Source organism: Lytechinus pictus, chromosome 14 (genome assembly GCF_037042905.1).
Source record: "Lytechinus pictus isolate F3 Inbred chromosome 14, Lp3.0, whole genome shotgun sequence".
Taxonomy (NCBI): domain Eukaryota; kingdom Metazoa; phylum Echinodermata; class Echinoidea; order Temnopleuroida; family Toxopneustidae; genus Lytechinus; species Lytechinus pictus.
This window is the reverse complement of record NC_087258.1, coordinates 20,642,111-20,665,579: the sequence shown is the minus strand read 5'-3', so window position 1 is coordinate 20,665,579 and position 23,469 is coordinate 20,642,111. Positions and strand designations below refer to the sequence as shown.

The window sequence follows — 23,469 nt, the reverse complement described above, 5'->3', positions numbered from 1 at the left end:
ACTCTTCCTCCCAAGGGGTAATACCTTGTACCCCTCCCTAAATAGCCATTCGGGGGGGGGGGGGGGGGCTAATAACGTAACCCACTGGTGTGTAGGGTTTTGCTCTTGAGTGGGGGGGGGGGGGTAGGGGAGGGTGAATCTATATGAGTCATGATCATTTGCAATTTGAAATTGATATATCAGAAGAATTTACTATTCACTATTATTATTTTGAGCAAAACAAGGGGGGCTGTATTTTGCTTGTCTATCTATAGACCACAGTAGCCACCTACAAGAAGAAGACTATTTCCTCTACATTTCTTACATTGTTTTCTCATACTGTAGGCCTATGCAATATTCACAAAACCTGAATTATACAATGTAAATTAATCAATTTCACCCCAGCTTTGTGACAAATAATTGAAAGCAGCCACAGCAACACAGAACCAAGGCGATGATAATCAAACAGCCAAAATGCCAACATCCAAAATGCCTAACTGTGAAATCCCGAAGACCACAGAGTTAGGCAAAATTGGGTCACCATGCACAGTGATGAATGGAGTTGGTTTGAGTTCTAGCTGTTCCGTGTACCAACAAAATAAACCCAAAAATGAAAGATTCAAGCAAAGTTTTTCAGGATTTTGCTCCATCATGGGTTGCTTTGGATAAACAAACTCATCACACAGTTGAATTAGTATCACTTACCTACTCTTAAACATGCAAATTTTGATTTCTAAATTCATATGTGGAAAGGTGTTCTATTAAATTGAAAAGGTGGGTTTCTCTGCTTCTATATCCACTCGCTGCAAAGCAAAGAGTGGTCTTTGCATTGAACAAAAAAAAAAAGTTGACACATAATATCAATGTTTTTATTACGTTCTGTCTTCTTTTCATTCTTGAATATTAATAAAAAGGAGATGAAAGAGAGAAAAAAACATGAAATCTTGTGCCGGACAAATTCAGACTGTTTGACTTGGCAATAACTCTTTTGTGTGCTGAAGAAAGGCGATGTGTAAAAAACTCGACATGAAAACGGCTACGGAACACGCAGAGACAGGGATAGAAAGACTGCCCCAATTACGAGAGCTGGGTTTCACGCTACGGCTGTGACGTGATCACGTCCTGTTACATCGGTATATTACTTTTAATAAATGAGACAGGAGTGAAAGGATCACGGCAAAATGATAGGAGCAATTGACGCTCCACTTTATGATATGTTTGGAAATATCTGGGGGGAATTAAGCTCGGTTTGCACACCCATGGTGTAAAGTGTCGTCGTGTGTGTTTAAGGCGTGAAGCACTCGCGGCGACTCGAGGCCATGAGCACGTCTGCTTTTGTTTCCTAAACACACCAACTCTTCCCAAAGCAAACGCACTGATAGTTTACCCACAGCATCCTTCTAACTCCGTAACCCACCCCTCACAATCATCAAGTCATCCATATCTCTCTCTTTCTTTCTCTTTAAAATCCTCCCCTTCCTCTTCCCCCGGCCTCCATCGTCTCTCCCCCCGTCAGGTCACGAGAGAAATTACAAGCACACGATTAATAATATCACAAAAAAACTAAGTCAACTCCTATATGCATCCTAGACCAGGAGAAGGGCAAACTTATGTTTGCTCTGCATGCAATAATTATGGACCATCTCATACTGCGGTCAACTTAGCACATCGCCCGGCCCCCATAACTGCCAGCGTAAAAACACAACGTCAATATTCGCTTGATGTGCGTGAGTAAGAGTATCATCAGCAACATCTGGTGTCTCATTTACACAAGTCAAGACATCCGCTTTTTATTTTATTTTTTTTCAGCGACTGGCATCCAGCGTTTGCAATTGTGCGTCTTGTTGACATAGAGCAACACCCCCCCATTCCCCCCTGACAACGGGCACCCTCCTGATCATCTTTTACTCTAGCGGGCCGAAGCCGAAGCTCATCCGAGCAGATGCCCTCTTTTTCTGGAGTAGCTTCAAGTGGACAACAAACACTAGAACGAGCGATTAGAAACAGTCAATACAACTTGGCCTCCTAATGTTTTAATTCAGGCCATTCCAGCTGCACCTAAAAGCCCCTTCCCTTACAGAAACAAGAATAGTCGCAGAGCCCCCCACTTGTGTATTTTACTCCTCCAGAGAAAATGTCGCTTAAACACACAGACCTGTCTTTAATTTAACAAATGTACATAAAGAGACAAGATAGACAGACTTGACAATGAAAAAGGTTGAAGGTGGGGCTCAAATATTCATAAAGCAATGTAAATTTTACAAAGGTTAGGAAAATATTGATCCAAGAGATACGATGGGGGAGATATCATTCTCCACAATCATCTTGTGCAGATAAGTCTAACTTTTTTATTAAAAATCAAACTCCAGACAAATCTGAGACCGTTCCTTTATTTGCAATGTTAATATCTTTAACCTCTGTCACATAAAATACACATTCTCAGATTAGATGACATTGTAAATGACTGTCAATATAATAGCTTCATTATTTTCAATGTTTGACCAGGGAATGTTACAGTAGACTTCATTCCTGGTTTAACAGAAATGAAGAATCAAACAAATAAACAAATGAAAACAAATTCTTCAAGAACATATATATATATATATATATATATTTATAGGCATACCACTCTCTTTAAAAAAAAAAACCAAAAAATCTTTTAAACAAATAAAAATTGTATCTCAGCGTGAAGACATGAGAGGAATTGTTATTTTTCAGGCAGTTTGTGAGTTTGAATGTACATGTATTATACTAGAATAGAATACATATATAATAGAATACATATAGAATAGGAATATAGTAGAATATAATTCTAATATACATATAGAATAAGTAAATATCATTTAAGATAATAATTAACATACCATTGGTAATAATAAGTGATGCTCCAATAGAGAAAAATTAATGCAACAAGTCTCTCAAAGCCAAAGGAAAGATAAAGAGGAGAACAGCCAGCAAAGCCAAGACAACGCTGAACTTCTAAAAGTTATCACTGATGAATGAGGAAAGGGACTGCCAACCAGCGCAGCTATCACCGGCCAACTTCTGGCTTTCAGTGCCGAGAGATTCCCCGCTCGCTGATCCCCGGTGAAGATAGGCAGACGACACCACCGCGAGGGCTTCTGCTTCTTCAATCAAAGGCCGGGTTTATACGCAGCTCAGTCAGTCAGAACCCTGTAATGATTTTCAACTCCTGGCAAGAGATATTCACCGCTCACTCGAAGCTCTCTGTATACCCGGCATACAAAGAAAGGTGTACTGAGAGTGCGGCTCAGAGAGAGAGAGATTGGATTCGGAGTGAAAAGAGAGAAAAAAAAGTTTTTGACCATAATTACAGGCACTTCCTGCTTTCTGCAAGATGGCCCCACAATTACGGTTGTCTTTCTCCTTCTCTCTCTCTAGGTGGTTTCAGACCGCCTCGAAGTTCGCCAGTTCCAGGTATTCTCTGATCGGGAAATTTACCCCGATCAGAAAATACCAGGTATTTTGGCGGTCTGAAAGCAAACTACGCGTAATATCCCCGAAAGAAAATACCCGATAAATAGTAGGTACTTGGCGAAATTACGAGAACTTTCGCGGGGATTTTTCCAAGGTCGTGGGTATTTTGGCGGTCTGAAAGCAAATTACGGGAACTTTTAGCCCAGCGTGTCGTTGGGTGCGGCGCCGTGCATGGGTTGCTGCTGGGCTAGTGATTTTGAATTTCGCGCCTTGCTGCTTATCAGACCATACTGCGCATGCTCGTAACTTCAGGAACTTATCCCGAAGGGTATGTTTCAGGGCGGTGTGAATGCAGGAATAATTAATGGGTATTTTTCAGCCTAAAAAAGTTCTCGTAATTTAACGGGGATTCTTGTGATCGAGGCGGTTTGAAACCACCTTATTTCCCTCTCTCCCTGGCCAGCAGTATTGGTGACCGCTGAATCCATGGGGAGAGGCTGGGCTGGACCATAACCGACCAACCACTGGGCTTTAGAAGCCTCCCAGCCAATGAAAAGTGTGGAGTCTCTACTACAAGAGACCCCAAGCCATGCAAGCCACACAAAGTGCACTTCAACAGATATCATTAACATATGGACACAAAATATATGGTAAGTAGCAAAGAAAATCAGAAAGATACTTAGATGAGGAACACCTCTGACTTTTATAAACTAATGAATATGAAGAAAAATGGATACCAAAGTTTCAATGATAGTACTACCAGATTTACAGAAATAAATCTCAACTAAAAATCCAATTAATTGTCAAAACATTGGTGATCATGGATTTAGAAAATATTCCTACTTATCAACCTACAAATAAAGAAATAATTATAAATTATGTGATATCCTAACACATACCAAGGGACAGGTGCAAGTTTTAAAAATTAGTATTGAAAAACACCACAGAAGGTAGCTTGCAAGTACTTTTATGAGGTTGATAAATAACAATGTATGCAAATCAAATTTTGCAAAAGAAAAAAAATAGAACAAAGTGCAATTTTATCTGTGAATAGTAATGATGAAAATATAAAATTGATATAGTGAAAAAAATAATAAGAAATTGAAAATTTGAACAATATGAGTGATAATTTTATGTTGACTTCACACCGTGAGTTCATAGTTTCAATGGAGTTGGTCCCACAATAGAGCTTTTGTTTTCTTCTGTTTGTTCTTATTAATTTCCCCATCTCTCTCTTTTTGGTTTTCTTCTCTCTCTCTCTCTACTTCTCGCTTTTCATTCTGATGGTGTCCACGCAATCAAATGTGTAATGGCAGAGAGATCCGGCCCGGCCCGACACCTTCCAGCTTTACCTAATAAAACACTATCAATCACACGCAACACTGCACAACCGTGACTGAGAAAATATGAAGAAAAAAATACCAAAAACCACTTTACATAAAGCAGAGAATGGATAGATAATAGGCACATCCATTTATGCTACTTATGTGTTCACCAGCAAGTAGTTTGTAGTTCGATTTGTAATAGAAGGGCAAGAATTGTTTGACCAATCAAATGGCATGATGCCATTTGGGAGGAGAGAGAGAGAGAGCTAGGAACTATTCATTCTAACTTGGAAAAATAAAAATGCATGACCATTTCTTATTATAAACAATCATTGAAATTAGTCATCGAAACGGAACGGGATGTGTTGCATCTATTCTAAATACTTCATATACTGTTCATTTTAATTAGTGCTCAGACTGATGACATTAATAAGAGATGTTGCCAAGATCGAGATGGAGATGTATTGTATATATGACCACAATACTTTTCAGACTGTTGATTTGGTGATCAAACGGATGGGTTGATAAAAGATGGTACCAAGAAAGAGATGGAGATGCGTTGCACGGAATACACCTGCGTGGCATTGATGGCGTCACCTGCTCGGAGGATGGGGGAGATCGGTGGACGATGATTACCAGTCTCATTCATCTCAATCTACCTGGAAGATTATATATACAACTCAATAAATATAATCCTTACACTTCCTTACAAACAGATTCCTCTTTAACGTTTCCTCGCCAAAGACACCATCGACACCATCAGTATCCCCCCATTCGGAGTTAGTCTCCCAAGCGTTAATTTGAGTTTTGTCACCTACGTGATGAACAGAATACGCAACGATGCACAGGAAATCAGACTCAGAGACTGCTGATATCACTCTATTGTTCATCATTTTAACCCAATGATGACCGAGTCCTGCGTTTCCCATTGATTTTGTACGGCGAGCACCCTGTTCCGGCGGGCAATGGTTTTACACAAATGCCCAAGAGCAGACAGGAGTCTTCCATTCATTGAATAGCCTCTCAGGGAAACTGAATCTACTTCCTCCTAAAATTGATTGGTAGTAGCATGGAGCTATGGTAGTAGACATTTCCATGTCAACTCCATTGCCAATAAATATTTATCTCATGACGATTCCCATGTTCTTTTCCCCATCTGTGGCGAATATTGATAGACAGAGAATAAGGGTGCGTTTATCCGCTACTTTTTTACCCTAGAATCATGATTTGAATCATGATTCAAATCATGATTCTGCAGAATCACGATTGCGTTTAGTCGAAATTGAATATAATCATGATTAGAATCACAAACATGAAACACGAAAAAAGGGGCGTTTGGAAAGACGTTTCTGCAGAATCACGTACGAAAATGTTCGAATAAACGATATCGTGATTACAATCATGATTATATGACCTCACTGTTGTGTCGGGCTACTTTCGGTTTGACTCTTGCCAAGCTCAAGGCGCTCTATATGCTCATTGTATGTACATGACTTATGTACTATGAATTCATTTCTTGTCATGTTCAAGTTCTGTGTTGGTCATCGCATCGTCCACTACTTTTCATTTTTTGGTCATGTCTTCTACAGTCTTCAACTTCAAGTTCTAGTAAATGAATTAACTGGACAGACAATGATCTCAGTTGTTGTTGAGTATACAGTATCAATATCAAATTAGATCTACGCTGAAATTCACTTCCGAACACCATTTTGGATAAACTACATGTAACAAGATGAATAGAAGCATATGGACCCTTTATGATAGAAGTAAACAAAATTAGGTATAGACTGAAATCTGATGGAAGCAAAAGAATTCTCGAGAGCCGAAACACGTGCGAAAAACTTCCTCTGTCAAACTGCGCACTAGTGATGCGCACTGGATTGGCCCGAATCTGAAGAGAAACAGCATTGGAATGAAGGTCGTCTAAACGCTGATTCTGTGATATTGTGATTCATGTTTGTGTTTTGAATCATGATTCAAATCATGATTCTGGCTTGAGGTCGCATAAACGCAGCCAAGTGGTGTCTAAATCAGCCATCCAAGGGGGGAGACTAAAATGGGGATATGTATATTCACATGATACCCGTATCAATATACAAATGATAAATCAGATCTTTCCCCTTCCATTATATTCCTATAAAGCCATCCATTTAGGTGATTACCAGTTCAATATGTTCTTTGGAAAAGTAAATTTCATAAACAAATTAAAAATTTCACCCTTAATATGAGAAGTCATGCTGAGATTTTTTCCCCCATCTTTTCAAAAGGAAATGCAAGAACGAACAGACAAAAAAATCAAGTAAAGGACATGATCTTCAAGGTTCAAACTGTGTGGCACAAAATATTCCAGCCATTGATTTGCTAGAAGAATACAGGAAATCTTGGCTAAAATAATATGAGCACTTACACAACCTCCTTCAACTCTTTCCAAAATTACAAATTGTAGAAATATTTTCATACTTTTGACCAAAAAAATCAGTGCCCACCTATTGTTCCCGTGTACGGTCCTGGGGATTGGTATAAATTGACTACCGTATCAGATAATTTTCGTCACTTGATAAAGAGTTGCAGCTGCACTCGGAAGCTCGTGAACTTGTAAGCTAGTGAACACTTTTTGCGAGAGTGATCACAAATTTCCTAGAAAGCTAGTGAACACTTTTTGCGAGAGTGATCACGAATTTCCTTGTTGACCATAGTAGATTGCGAGACAAATGAATACCCTCTAGCAATTATTTCATTCTGCAATAATGAACCTATTTAGTAAAAAAATTACTCTTTCAAATATTATTATATCAGATTTCTTGTGAATATCAATATAAGTAAATTTCCACTTTTATCCTACACCATGAAGAAATCCAAACATTTCCTGGTCTAGAATCGTTGACTTTAAAGGTAAATGCTAGTTTTGGTAACGATATCAAAATGAGTTCGTACAGAATCCAATGAAATGACCACCAAAGTGTCTGTTTGTATAAATAAAACGCACGTGCCAAAGGATTCTGGAAGAAATTGTGTAATTGCTGAGAAATCAGCAAATAAGCACAGGATTCGGCAATAATTATACACTGTCCCACGTGCGCTTATCTGTGTTGGGGAAGTTCAGTCTGAACATTATTCAGCGTAGATTTCAAGATTTCACAAAGTTCAGTTTATGTAACTGTACCAGATCTAGATCCTCGATGATATACTGACAATTAAGCCTGGTTTTACAGACTTTCTCATGAAATCAGTGTTTACTGCAACTACTGGAATTTCTCTTTAACAACGAAAATGCAACATTATAACATGTGCTATATCCAGACAGACAGATTCCTGATCAATAATCACTGAAAAAGGTCTGTACAAGATGTCTGTCATTTCTTTCACTACCGCAATCATCCATTCAACAGAAAACTATCATAATACTGTTATAACAAACTATATAGCAAAAGAAACAAGGAAAGAAGGAAACAAATGGAGCTCATAGCAATCCATTTTTTCTTTAACATGTCGGCCACAATCCTTTTTTTCAATGTAAAAAAGAAAGTAATGATGATCTTATTTGTATTGCTAACATCAATAGAGCAAGGTAAATTCTTAATAAATTACTGACAGCTCACCCACACTTTCTCAAACCCAGTTGTATGTTTTATCAACAAGACATACATGTAATAATCAAATTTCTCTGAACTACTCCAGAATGAAATAGAATATCTATTGAGGTTGCAAAGAAGAATAATGATGTACATTGTGTGATCATTAACATGGCAGAATAATATTTTTTTCTTCAGTATAATAGATGATAATCTTAAAAAAAGAGATACTGAATGACTTCAAACAACTTTAAGGATGAAGAGACAGGATAATGAGGCAAGATTGATGATCTCGAAGATGAATTTCAATGCAAAAAGAGCCCCACGGGAGGACCGTTCATTTTTTTTTCAACACCGCTCCAAAACCAGAGAGGGAAAACTACAAAGCGCCCAAACATAGTGTTAATTGGAGATCGTTCTAAGTGATTTCTTCTTATTATCTGCGAGGTTTCTGCTGTGATCAACAATTAGGTGCACAAAAGCCGCATTAAAAGCCTCATCTGAATGCCACCATACACAAAAGGAGGTATCAGTTTCTTTGATGGTCAAATATTATTCCTCGTTCTAAGAGGCTTTGTTGTAAATGGAGGGAACCTTCTATGCCTGAGGTGGTCAGAGTACATGGCTTAACGCCCCATTGTAAGACAAGATCAGCGAGCCAATATACTCATCATTTGATGATTGGCAAAAGGTCGAGGTGCATGGAGTTCACTCCAGGTCAAATATTGACCAAATCACTGCACTTTTCGGAACATCTATGGACACGATGGAGAGGATCTTAACCTTAACACTGTTTGCAAAGCTCAAATAATTTCGGTAGTTGACGGGCCTTGCTTACTAAAAAAAAAATCATAACAAATATCACATTTCATAAAGAAGGTAAGTAGTACCAATGCAGACTGCATAAGAGCCCCTCCTGGGTGATTTCAATTGCGATATTCGAAATTTTTGTGCGTTATAGTACTCCTTTTGAAAAATACACGGTTAGAGTAATTCTAACGGAAGTTCCATCAGCAGTTTTGAGAACACTTGTAAACTCTTACTGCACTGTGTTATCTTACATGCATGGTGTAAAATTACAGAAAACTGGTATTTATTTGTTCTGTAGCCCCAGGGGAATGAAACCTTTGGAATAAGTAGGCTTGTGTCCAAACAGAAAAATCAAAGAATAAGAGCAAAGAAAGTTTGAGAAAAATCAGACAAATAATGAGAAAGTTATGAGCATTTGAATATTGCAATCACTAATGCTATGGAGATCCTCTATTGGCAATGCGACAAGGATGTGTGATGTCACATGTGAACAACTTTCCCTTTGATGGACTATAAACATACCCTCAAAATGTCTCTTTCTGCTTTTTCTTGTGGTGATACAAACTCTTTATCCATGATGTATTCTTTAAAAATCTGTATTACATGCCCTCCTATAGAAAGAACACATGATCTACTGATAGATGTGATAAAAGAGGTAATTTAAGTGAAATATATACTAAAGTAATGGGGAGAGTTGTTCACAAGTGACATCACACATCTTTGTCGCATTGCCAATTTGAGGATCTCCATAGCATTAGTGATCACAATATTCAAATGCTCATAACTTTCTCATTATTTGTCCGATTTTTCTCAAACTTTCGTTTATCTGTTTTTTTGATTTTGCTGTTTTCACACAAGCTATCTTGTTCCAAAGGTTTCATTCTCCTTTAAGATGAACGTTTGCTTCTTACCATCATGATTTTCTGACCACAACTAATTTGTCTCTCCACTTATCTTTCAAACTTATTAATAAAACTTTAAAATAAATCATAATCATAAAGAAACCGTCCTTTTCAAAGAAGAAAGATAAGCTTTCAATTAAAACTTCACCTTCCGACATGCACAGAGCATTTATATGGGATTTAATATGCAAAGATCTCTAAGAACTGAATATCATTCACTATTATTTTCAACACTGGACAATATTTGAACTGTAGCATCAGTTGGTAAAACAGGTGGTAAAATTGTTTCTTTTAATAATGATATCATCAATACTTCTCCAGAATAAACCATGACTTGTTAAAAGTGACCAGTTGAATTGTCTGCTTGGGGTGGTCAGCGGTGATAACCATCTCCGAGATGTCTTCGTAACGTTAAACGGGATATATATATACCTTCAAGAAAAGGCTTCCTTTGCCGATATCAGAACTGTCTGCAGTGGCGCCGAGAATAGGTGTACGATGAGACTAAAGTAAGAAATTTAGCACCGTGAGTCGGCAGAACAAGGCATTTCTCAGTGTCACACGACCAAATTGAGACAAGTTTGCTACACTGATCACAATCTCCTCCCCCTCAATTTAGTTGGGGCATCTCCTAAACGACTTCTTTCGCGATAAATTAATAAAGGAAGGTTCTTTCTCTGCTATTCCCCAGCCATGCTTTCTTCTCTCTTTGTACATTTTTGTTTCTTTTTTCGGTGAGAGGATGCTTCGAGAAGTTTGCGGGGAAGATGGAGGAAAGTGGCGGATTCCTGAGACAAAAAGGTAGGACCGTGAGTTGCAAGATTTGGTCGATCCCTCGGGTCCCTTCAGAAAGGGGAAAACTGATCCCCTTTCTCGCTTCCCTTCAACTTTAGCCAACTTCCAAGCTATCCTGTCAAATTAGTCCAATTCTGATTTCTCTCTTTATTTCTCACTTTACTCAATTTCTCATCTTTTTATTCACTTTTTTGTTCATTCTCGATAATTCCCCATTTCCCGAATTTGCTTGAGTTCACAACTCCCCATCTGCTGTTCTTTGGGCCAAACACTTTAATTCTTTTGACAAACACATTTAATTCAATTATCTATCAGTGGATTGTTTGTTCTACAAATTCATTTTACACCTATCTGTGTCATATTTCATATTTTCCTTTCTTCTAAAAGTTCTTACAAGAACCTTGTATTTGATTGCAAAAAAATTGCAATTGATAATAAGTAAATTGTAGGTCTATAAATCAATATTGAATTTCATTGATAACGGAGTGGTCCCTAAAAGAAGTAGAAATTGATATGATATATTTGAAAGTGAGGATCACAGTCTCGAATTTCTCAGAACTTTTTTAACAATACCTTTTTCAACTGTTTAAATGTAACACATATGCAGTAAAAATGCTTTTCATTTTTTGTTTATACAACTCTGTTTACTATATGAACCTTAAATGACTTGTTTAATAGTTTAAACAACCATGCTTAGGTTATTGAGAATTATATCATATATTAAACTATGTTGTAGAAGATCTTAAACACTTTTGTAAGGTATATATAGTAAAAAGTGTAGTATGAAAATTTAAGTTGTTTACTGCGCAAATATTTTTCAAAATTTGCCTTTCTGAATAGATCCACAGATGCTGATAAAGATGATCCAGGCCATTTATATTGCACCATATTTCTGTTAAAAAACATTCAAAGGTGCAGAAAAAAAAGTTGCATATTCTGACTTGGGTGAAGATGGTATACATTCAACATTTCATAAACTCTATATTCATCTTCACTTTTCAAAGTGAAGAACAATGTGAAAAATGACTACGTCTTTCCAATAGTCTTAAAAGGCCAAGATGTGCCAAGGAAAAACATATTTTCGCCAAATTAATATCCATGACCGAGAAAAGCATTACATTTATTGTGTCTCTGTGAGTAAAACCCATAATAGTCAAATTTACTCAGCCTAAATAAACAGCTAGATATATCATCAAAACAGGCTGGTCTTCTCAAACAAACTGCACTCGGCTTTCCAAAGGGGGAACAGATCCCTAATCAGCTCTTCATCAAAAGAAGAAGAAAATTGCCGCTCGTAAATAAACACACACACAGACAAATTCTCAAACTGATAAATGTATGTCAATATAGTCAAGTCAAAAGTTTATGGGTTGAATCAATAGCTGTGCGGTCTTCTCTGAATCGAAAGCAATCTAGTCCACCAACAGAAAATGTTTGAAGAAGCCTCCATTTTTTGAGGCTCAGGTAAATATCAAAATTATTGAGAATATAAGGAAGAAAAACAGGATTCTCATCGTGGAATGTGGGGTATTTTCAAAAACATGCAAATACTGGAATGTCAATGACACTGAAAATCGAAGGCTTTATTTTCTAGAAATAAATAAAGTTCCGCTTTGTACAAGAAAGACATTCCTAGAGAAAGAAAAAAATCTGCTCAGCTGATTAAATACATAAAAATAATTAACAACATGTAAACAATCTTTTGTTGGTCATAGAAATGATTCAAGATTTATTCCTCCCCAAACTGTTTATTCCCCCCTTCTCTCCAATGCCATCCCCCCCCCTCTCTCTTTTTCTTTCATTCATTTTTTTTTGTTCTCTTGCCATTTCATTCATTACCGCACATGGCAATTATCATCCTAATTATTTTCTCCAGATAAATTTGCACATTTATATCAAAAATTCAAATGATCACTTAATGATTTTAATATATTCAAAATAAAATAAAAATCTCTCTTTAGAACACAAATTCTCGACCAACCTTTTAAAAATTTACTCACTATTCACGAAGCGGCAATCAGAAAGGATGATCGAGATCTGACATCGTCTTACTTAATCTCAGATTGACGAACTTCCCACGAATTCAAGCAATAAAAGTACAACCCGCCCAATGAAACAGATGTCTGACCTGAACGCCCACCTTAATAATGACTCCACAGAGGAGACAATATTAAATGTGTGGATTGTAGCACCATCGGATATAGCGCCCCTCATCTCACAGCCACTCCCAGCAGGGATTCTCTAAAACAATTAGACGTTTGGTGAGCCAGCTCGTTAACAAATGCTGCTAATTGATTTTTTGTTTCGTGTCTGACTGGTTAGATATTATTCTTCTGTTTTATCATTAGATTTTCACCTTCAGTTTTCTCACTTTCCCCTCTGCTCTCTCTCCCACCCTCTCTCTCTTTCTGTTTATCTGTCTGTCTCTAAGACACCGTTCTCACTACCGTCCTAAAACTAGTTGAACTTGTAATGAGAACGGTCGAAGTGGTCTTGGAAGCGATCTTCCAAACTGGTTCAGAAAACCAACTCGCGGTGTGGTTTTGAAGATTGCTTTGCCTCGTTACACTGGTTTTAGTGTAAGTGAGGACACAACTGTTCTTCGGGAAGCGATCTTCGCACAGTTTGAGCGCGCTACTCCACACACATATGTGTAGAATGCCTCTGCTGCGGTTTCAAATTTCACGTGAAACATGTCACCCCACTGAGATTCTTCCCATAGCAACACGACCGCTTTACGTGAAGTGGTTTTGAAAACCACTTTCGGCTGATCAAATGGGAACGCTAGCAATGCGATCTTCCAAATTGGTTTCCTGAACCGGTTTCCAGTAAACTAGTTTTAAAAAGTATGAGAACGGTGTCTCTCTCTCTCCCATCCCCTCTCACTCTTTCTGTTTATCTGTCTGTCTCTTTCTCTCCCTACAGATGATAAAAGGCCTACACAGTCTAAACATGCTGAATGGAACAAGATCGAGATGAGACATTATTGGATTCAATTTTAATTACACAAACTTTGGGGTTGAAATCTTATTTGCACAAACTTCATGAGGCAACAGCTGCCAGTAGATTGAGTATGATGATAGTAAAGTTTAGGCACTTGTATGTCCAAGATGTTTAGAATTAATTAAAAATGATGAAAATGATGAACATGATGCAATAAGTGAGCAATATCATGACCATTTTAAAGCTCATGCAGTTTGGGTACTATTTTTTTTTTTTTTAAATAAATGATTATAACAATATTCCACTTTTATATTGCACTTAATACAACAACATCTCCAAGCAATTTACAGGTGCATGAATATTACTACCTCAGTCATCGGATCCTGGCATAGCCCTTAAACGAGGCATGCACTTTCTCTACTCCCTGGGGAGCACTCCTACAAGAGTTTCTAGAGTTTCAATTGCTAGGCATACTACACAGGCTTTCACATCTTTGAGGAAAAATGTAATCCTACAACTTATTTAAAGGAGAATGAAACCCTTGAAACCAGCTGAATCCATATCAAAGAGAAAAATCAAAGAAACATATTGTTGAAAGTTTGAGGAAGATTGAATGAATAATAAGAAAGTTATGAGCATTCGAATATTGAGATCACTAATGCCATGTAGATCCTCCCATTGGCAATGCGACCAAGATCTGTGATGTCACACACGTACAACTCCCTCATTACTTTAGTACTTATTTCACTTATATTCTCACTTTTTTAGAGTCTAACACAAGGTGAGGTGTTCTCTTTATGAGAGGACAAGTACAGAGGTTTCACAACATTATATCATTGATGAATCGTTTGTCATATGATTAGAATGAGCAAAAAGAGATGTTTTGGGGTATATTTTCAGTGTCCAAAAGGGGAGAGTTGTTCATCTGTGACATCATAGATCTTGGTCGCATTGCCAATGGGAGGATCTCATTAGTGATCTCGACATTCAAATGCTCATAACTCTCCTATTGCTATTGCTAGTCCTATTTTACTCAAACTTTTGTTGATCTTATTCTTTGATTTTTCTGCTTTCACAAAAGCTAACTTGCTCCAAGAGTTTCATTCTCCTTTAATTACCATTTCTGATAAATAGAAACATCTTGCAATGGGGAAACCTTCAGGATGGAAGTGTGACCAAAATCAAACAATTATTGATTAAATAGATATGAACGATTAAAAAACGAAAATGGAAAAAAGCAATCAGCAATGTATCCATTATGCTAATGGAAATGTTAGTGGTAGTTTTGAGCTCGAGGTCAATTTTTAAGGGGTTCAGTTTCCATTTATAAATGAAGAAAAAAATATTAGCCATCATTGCATATTAATATGAGAAATTAATTTATGATTGAATGAAAAACAGAAAGAAATTCATTTAACAAGTATTTAAGAACAGAGGAATTTCAAAATTATATTTGATAATATCTGAAATTGTCTGCCTTGCATTACAGTGCAATGTGATACAGCATCCAATTTCTCTAAATATTCACAACACAAATAGCTGAAATAACTGTGAAGATAATTACACCAGAAAATACTGAAATAATTGCTTAAGGATGAATTGAATAAGGTCAACAACAATCGAATGTGCGCATTAATGCGATTTGATACCCCTACTTAAATGGATCATCGACAATCGTCGCTGCCCATGGGGCGAAGGGATAGATGTTGCAATTACACATTTAGGAGACGATTCATCGATCCGCGGCTCTCCCCTGCCGCTGGAAACGCCATCTGTGGCGGTGCTTTAAGCGCTGGTGTAGCTGCCTGCTGGAGGAAATCAATAGAAGAGTGGTAGAGCTACCAGTGAGGGGAACCGGTGTTGCCGCCCCTAAGTGATGGGGATCCGACGGCCAGAGGTGTTGATGAGCTGTGAGGGTGCAATCAATGCTATCTGTCCTGGGCCCTATGTTACAAAGAGTTGCGCCTGATCCAATCAATCACAACTATGGAAAGCCAGCAATGCCAACCAATGTCTACAATGCATGTTGGTTCAAAATATTTTCTCGATATGATGTACATTCATAAATTCTTTGTCTTTGATACTCCAGTGTCCTCTTCTTTGTTTATGAAAAGACATTGCACAGATGTCCCATCACAAAAGTTATGACATCAATGGGTTTCCATACAGTTGAGGTTGATTGGATCAATCGCAACTTTTTATAAGAATCATAGCTTCATAACATAGAGGTTTGCAATCAATTATTTACATGTCAATAGCCAATACAAATCATTGTTAATTGCGCATGTCATCCAATATCCTCACTATCAACCAATCAGGATCGGTGTTTGAAACTTGCGATTGATGACAGATGACTGTGTTAGAGGGCCCCCAACTTGCATGTAGACTAGGGCTGCGTTTATGCGACCTCAAGCCAGAATCATGATTTGAATCATGATTTGAATCATGATTCAAAACACAAACATGAATCACGATATCACAGAATCAGCGTTTAGACGACCTTCATTCCAAAGCTGTTTCTCCTCAGATTCGGGCCAATCCAGTGCGCATCACTAGTGCGCAGTTTGACAGAGGAAGTTTTTCGCACGTGTTTCGGCTCTCGAAAAATATTTTGCTTCTTGAATTCAACCTAAGTTTACTTCTATCATATAGGGTCCATATGCTTCTATTCATCTTGTTAGTTAATCCAAAATGGTGTTCGGAAGTGAATTTCAGCGTAGATCCAATTTAATATTGACACTCTATACTCAACAACAACTGAGATCATTGTCTGTCCAGTTAATTCATTTACTAGAACTTGAAGTTGAAGACATGACCAAAAAATGAAAAGTAGTGGACGATGCGAAGACCAACACAGAATTTGAACATGACAAGAAATGCATGCAGAGTAATCATGTACATACAATGAGCACATAGAGAGCCTTGAGCTTGGCAAGAGTCAAACCGAAAGCCGTAGCCCGACACAGTGAGGTCATATAATCATGATTCAAATCACGATATCGTTTATTCGAACATTTTCGTACGTGATTCTGCAGAAACGTCTTTCCAAACGCCCCTTTTTTCGTGTTTCATGTTTGTGATTCTAATCATGATTATATTCAATTTCGACTAAACGCAATCGTGATTCTGCAGAATCATGATTTGAATCATGATTCGAATCATGATTATAGGGTAAAAAAGTGGCGGATAAACGCACCCTAGGATAGTTAGAGGGCATGGGACTGACTGAAAGAAAGAGCAGCAGTTGGATTGACAGAAGGAATGAGACAGGTGGTAGATGAGTGGAGGAATGAAGAGCAAGGAGAGAGAGAGGGAAGGAAGAAAGAGAAAACAGAAATGGTATGTGTATGGGTGTGTGTTGTGAGAGAGAGAGAGGGAGAGAGTGAATGAGAAAGGGTGCTGGAGAGTGCAAAGAGAAAGAGAGGGAGACAGAAAGACGGCGGCAAACTAAATTGAGAAGGCATGGAATAACAGAATGAATGAATAAAAGATGCAAGGCTTAATTAAAGAGGTAGGAATTTTACAGTATCAACCCTAAAAAGTACAAAATAACAGATTTTTAAAAGCATTTTAAAATTCAACAACTAACTTCCCATCAATATTTCAACCAAGATATCTCAATATTTCCCGTTTTACCCTTCAAATCCTGCCTCCCCAGCCTTCTCTGAAAGAGACATTAAAGATTATCAGCCTGTTGACACTTCAGAAATTCAATATAGTTAGGGTTCCCTGTCCTTTTGGAGATAGATAAGACCAAAGAGTAAAAATTAGCACGAAGCATGAAATATGTATCGATGGCTTAGAGGGATCCACGAGGATCAATGGGAACTGAGTAACGCGCAATAATGGTGTTTTCACCGTTGGATGGGAGTAAACCAATGGTGGGAATTGGGAGACTGTCACGCAGTGCATCGACATTTGCTCCACTTTCATTCATTCTCCCATCCCTTGATCTCCACCTCTGTACCAATATTTCTATCGAACTCTTACTATCTCTGATTTCCTCTCTATATATTATCTATCATATTTATCTGTATGTGTCTCTATCTATCTGTCCGTCTATCTATCTATCCATCTATCTATCCATATCTATCTCTCTCTGTCTATCTATCTACCTATCAATTGATCTATCTTTCTATCTGTAGACCTATCTATCGAGATCTGTTTATCAATCAATCTACAATATCTATCTATCTATCCATCCATATATATCTCTGTCTCTCTCAATCTCTCTCTCTCTGTATTTACCTATCTATCTATCTATCCATCCATATGTATCTCTCTCAATCTCTCTCTCTCTGTATCTACCTACCTATCAAGTGATCTATCTGTAGATCTATCTATAGATCTATCTAGATCTATTTATCAATCAATCTACAATATCTATCTATCTATCTATCCATCCATCCATCTATCTCTGTCTATCTCAATCTCTCTCTCTGTATCTACCTTTCTATCTATCTCTTGCTTCCCATGCGTGTAATGATACTGTGCTTCTTTATATCCCTACCTGAAAAAGACAATTTTCTCTAAGATATCTAGCATTTGACTGCATAGCCCTCAAATTGTGGAATAATTTGCCATCTAGAATAAGAACCTAATAAGTAGACTACAGACTTATCTTTGTAGTTAATTTCCAAACATCTTTCTTTTCTCTTTTCTTTTATAGTGTTTCCCTTTTTCATATATTTTCATATTTCTGCTTTTCACTCTTTACATTATAACACTATATCCCCAAATCATATAATTAATCAGATAAAATTGATTGATTATTAAATATTCAATACACAATTTTGAATCTTTTCCTCTCCTAAGTTGACCAAAAGTGTCTTTTTAAAGCCCCCCCCCCCCCCCCCCCCCGTTTCTTGCCTGACTTCCTACTCCTATTTCTATATTTACAATATCTGTCTACTCTGTCTCTTTTTCACACGGGCCACGCGAAGAGTCAGAGGAATATGTGGAAATTATTGAAAACTTATTGAATATCCTGAGAAAATGACCCATAAAACTGATGGACTTGATGCTCGGTAAATACCGAACAGACAATTTACGCTTCACGGTAACCCTTCAGCTAGTCTGCACCTAAGCAGACCCTTTCACTTGTTATTCTGGTCACAACTACTGTATTATGCAGGTTAAAAAAAAATAACCCCAAAAAATAACAATTGAGTATAAAAAAGTCAACTTAGGAATATTTGCAAAATTTCAAAATCAAAATTTCTTTGCTGTAAAAAAACTTCTCATTCTCACCATCAGTGAAATGTGATGATAAAATCTATCTAAATCTGCAATATTCGATGAGCTTTAACATTGCAGTCAAAGGGAATTTTTCCTGGGATCTTTTTTTTTTAATTTAAGATGGCTCTTCTGAGCATTACAGGGGATGGGGGAGGGGGGGGGGTGACATTGCCCCGAAACCCCCATGCATTTTTTTTTTTATCTGGTGTTAGGATTAAATGTGAATTATCCATCACAATGTGGTCTATAATGTGAACATAAAATCTGCCAAAATCTGCAATAAAGCTAACACTGTGCACAGTTAATGGGGATTTTCCAGAGATCTTTTTTTACATTTTCAACGGCTTTCTAAAATGTTTCTGGGGCGACATCGACCCGATCTCCTGCGTAGTTGTTCACCTGGTGTTAAGATTAAACGAGTATTGTATGGTTTTCATCGAAGAGAGCACAAATGTTCACATACTGTCATCACTTGTCATAATATGAGTTGGGTATCATTTGGAATAATACTTAGAAGTATAATGTACTTGAACCACAATCTGTAAGAAAAGAAAATATAGGAAAGACATGTGGTTGATAAAATACATGAGGTTATCTGAAAATCATAAATAGTAATCTCAATGCCTATTTTAGAAATTGGTTAAACTGATGTAAACCACAATCATAATGATTTGTATAGTATTTAGGTATCAGAAAAGGAAGATGATTAAAATTTTATTTGCTGTCAAACGCAAATAAAATAATGTAAGACTTAACTGAGGAAAATTGAGCAAAAAGGTGAAAATTAACAATGTTGTCAATTATAGGGGAGGTCGTGCTGATCGTATATCCATCATATTATGACAATCTTTTCATATCATATTTCATTTTCACTGAAAATATGTACATTGAAAGATAATTCTTGTCTGTTAGTTCAAAATGCAAAGAAAGTAGTTTGTTGTATTATTTTTCAAAAACAAGAGTTTACCAGTGGTATACCATATTGGTTGTGGTGTAAGGCACAGTTTCACTGAAAAATCTCTGAATAGGCCCTATATATTTTCATTTTACTTTCTAATTAAGATGGTCTTGTTCCAGTTAGACAAATGAAATGTGAATCAAATAGACTATGCTGAATTAAGATTTTAAAAATAAGGGTTTACTTGTGTACTATATTGGCTGTGGTTATAAGGCATGTTGTTTACAGAAAACTTCTGAATACATAATTACAATCTCCTCATTCTCCTAGAAATTTTACTTTCTGATTAAAGAATTTTTTTCACGATAACCGAAGATTTGCATCTGATATCGATCCAAGCATGCATATAGTGCTCTTAGAAATTTGTAAAATCAAAGTGTCTGAAGGTCAAGACTAGGCATGGTTGGTATCGGTCATAAATGAGACGATGAGTTTGTCATCGTATTACAGAGCAAACGAGGAGTCGAAACGCATCGATTGGATGAGTACACAACAATGACACGGTTTTTGATGGGCATCTTATCAACTCATATGGGTCAATAATAATGATTTTATTCAAGGATATAACAGGGGAGGGGGTAAATTATATATCTATGAGGTAGAAAAGAGAATTATAGTATTTTTTATTTTATTTTTTAGTATTTTGAATTTTTTATTTTTTTGTATTTTTATGAGAAGTGGTGAGTGGGAGTTAGGTAAGGAATGAAAAATGATGGAGACAAGGGGTATAGAAATAAAGACTAGAAGGAATACATAAATTACTCCATATCCATATTGTGCTGCTCTCAACCCAAGGGAAGCAAGTGGGTACCTAGTCTGCAGGCACAGACCCTGATTGAAACTATGACCAACAAGAGGGTCTTGAGTGGGCGACACCACATTTGCTCTGGCGACAATTTCTCTGAGCTTAATTTCGTCTAAGATGTAGGGTTAGGGTTACGGTTGCAATAGGATTTTATGTTAGGTTTAGGGTAGGGTATAGTGTTAAACCCAGGGTTGAAGTTGGTCATTCAATTTTGTGTGGGTGGAGTTTAGAGCGGAGCAATTGTCGCCAGAGTAAATGTCATGGAACCCTTAAGAGGGCCTTCAGTACGTAATCAGTACAGAAGACATTGTAGGCTACGCATTCAGACCCTGAAGGGTTTCCAACAGTAGACCACTTGGCACCGGCGTTCTATTGTTTGAAATGCGTGTACACCATGGAACGACCAGCCGGGGTAATAATGACATTATCGCCTTGAGCTCTGTGCAGAGTGGATTATACTCCATTAGTTGCATATTTTTTATTTCACAAATGATGACATTTAAAAAAAAAAAACGATGCGATCCAAGATATTGCATTGTTTCTGATAAATTTGAAATCCAAAGAATGAAATAAATGTATATGTAACCAATTAAGGCATTGAGGAGTTGAATATATTTTCAAGTGGTGAGATGTCAAAATTGAAGAAAAAGAAAAAGAATTCTCTGTTTAATCAAATCTTAAGCCTTTGCTTTGACACAGTAAAAAAAATCACTTGGTTTAACTTTAACAAAATTAAAACCAAATGAAAAAAAAACGTGACGGTTGAAATTTGAAACGATACATTTTAATGATTTCCTGTAACTTTAGAGCTGCGATATTCTCCTGAAAATTCCATCTTTTCAAAGATATTCACGGTCCCTCTGTTGTCCGCTTAACATGACAGGTATTGACAGTCCAAAGGCGAAATGAGAAAGGCGAAACAAGAAAGGCAATTGCAGCCCTTTCTCCTTCCAAAAATGCAGAAAGTGCTTCCAAACAGAATGGAGTCACAGTTCTCAAATCCCAGCAGAAGTTGTGACTTTCATCTATAAACATCTTTAGAAATCCTAAATTGATTCAGTCATTTCTTGCATCCTGTCAAACGAGTTTGCATTGAGCGGCATGGGTATAACCCTTCTAGTTTTTGTCACTGTCAAAAAATTGCCCCCCTTTTGTCGCTCCTTTTGGACGTGGACTGCACCCTAAATGGGCAAACAGAAGAGAAAAAAAGAGCTGCTTTCCATTTTAGGCTGTTTTTCATAGTCTAAATGTTTGCTAAGTTTTTATTTTCATTTTCGGAGGGTGATGGACTAATATGAAATAGTGTTTCCTTTGTGTAAGAACCTGCTCATCGAGAACTAATTGGCTTAGAAATGGCTTTTTGAAATTTGTTTTTTACCCCTCATGAATGAACTTATAATACTCTTACAAAGTGCCCTCACTGTTGAGAATGTTTCCTCTGATAGGCATGACGCAGGAAGTGGTATACTGCTTTATGATTTTTCTTTGGGGGGTAAAATAGAAAGAGATGGGTATAATAATTAGGGAACAATTGATTAATTTGTCAGTTAGGTGGTAATGATGTGGTGAAGTAAATCGTGTGGTAGATAAAGAGATTGGTTACTGATGGGGGCAGATGCGTAGATGAGAGGGGGACGGGGAAGAATCGGACAGGGTTACTTATTTTACAGACCATTAAACAAGGGCGGAGCAGTGCTGGTAATGTGGTAAAAGACCTGTTGAGGATCGCTAGGGATTGATTCTCTTGAAAGGCTCCTGGGGGTAGAGGGGGTAACGAGGACCAGTTTACCGATGGGGTTCGGGGGAAAAAATCAATGCATTAAGTGACTGGTGGCCTGATCTTTTAAGTACCTGCCTAACTAACCACGGTGTAAATGGGACTTGGGGTTATGATGGGAGATGTGCATTTCACCAGTCTGTCTACCCAGTAAACATCTCGGGGGACCCGCCTGGCATTGTTGGACCATAACAATTGGTGAAAACATTGCAAGAGTATTTGATAAAAGTGCAAATGCACTTCTTGATGAGGGGCGATGGGCAGACAGTGGCCCTCTCCTATTTGAAGTCTAGCGGTCTATGAGTAACAGGATTCCTCTTTGGTTGGTATCAGAGTCTCGTCTTTCACCTCAGGAATCATCCGAGGGGGGAAATATATCAAGGTGGAGTATAAGAAAGATGGAAGAAAAGGGAAAAGGAGAGGCTCTTTGATAACAGCAAAGGAAAAATATCAAGACTTGGACAGCTGAAAGGGAACGTAGGGTGAATAACGCTACGCGACAATAAAGATTCGCAATCCCGCACGCAAAGGGATGTTTGGATTAGGAGGCAGGACAAAGAATAGGCTGAGTGTCGGATGAATACGTTTCATCTATCCATTATGTCGCGAAAATTCCTTGTACGAGGCGTGAATGACCCTGTGACAAAGGCATGAGAGCCTCTTTAATTATAAATAAATTTAGTTCTATAGCCATGTAAAGCATTGCCCTCAGCTACAATTATCCGCGCATTCACATCCAGGGTGCCATCGTTCTTTTAATTCACACTCTTTGGAGTAAAATAAGAAGAGGGAGAGGAGAGAGACGACGGAGAGAGAAGGGAAGAGATGAGGAAGACAAGAGGATAAAGAAGAGCATTCGGGCGCAACTGACGAGCTGATAAAAAACATATGGATATCTTGCTGTGAGCGCAACTGGATATCTGATCA

At 37.6% G+C, this 23,469-nt stretch overlaps 1 protein-coding gene across 3 annotated transcripts in view; it reads right to left on the bottom strand.

Moving 5' to 3' along the window:
* Positions 1–23,469, bottom strand: part of LOC135156617 (histone-lysine N-methyltransferase MECOM-like) — a 48,999-nt gene that overhangs the window by 11,860 nt on the left and 13,670 nt on the right. The window contains exon 1 of one of the 3 annotated variants that reach the window (XM_064109349.1): positions 12,822–12,970. The exons of 1 other annotated variant lie outside the window; for it this stretch is intronic. Coding sequence is in view for 1 of the 2 variants with exons in the window: in XM_064109348.1 (XP_063965418.1) it covers positions 2,844–2,846 (3 nt within the window). In the remaining variant the exon portion in view is untranslated. Of the gene's footprint in view, positions 1–2,843; positions 3,380–12,821; positions 12,971–23,469 lie in introns of those variants that run through there. One more of the 3 variants, XM_064109348.1, reaches the window with a different exon arrangement.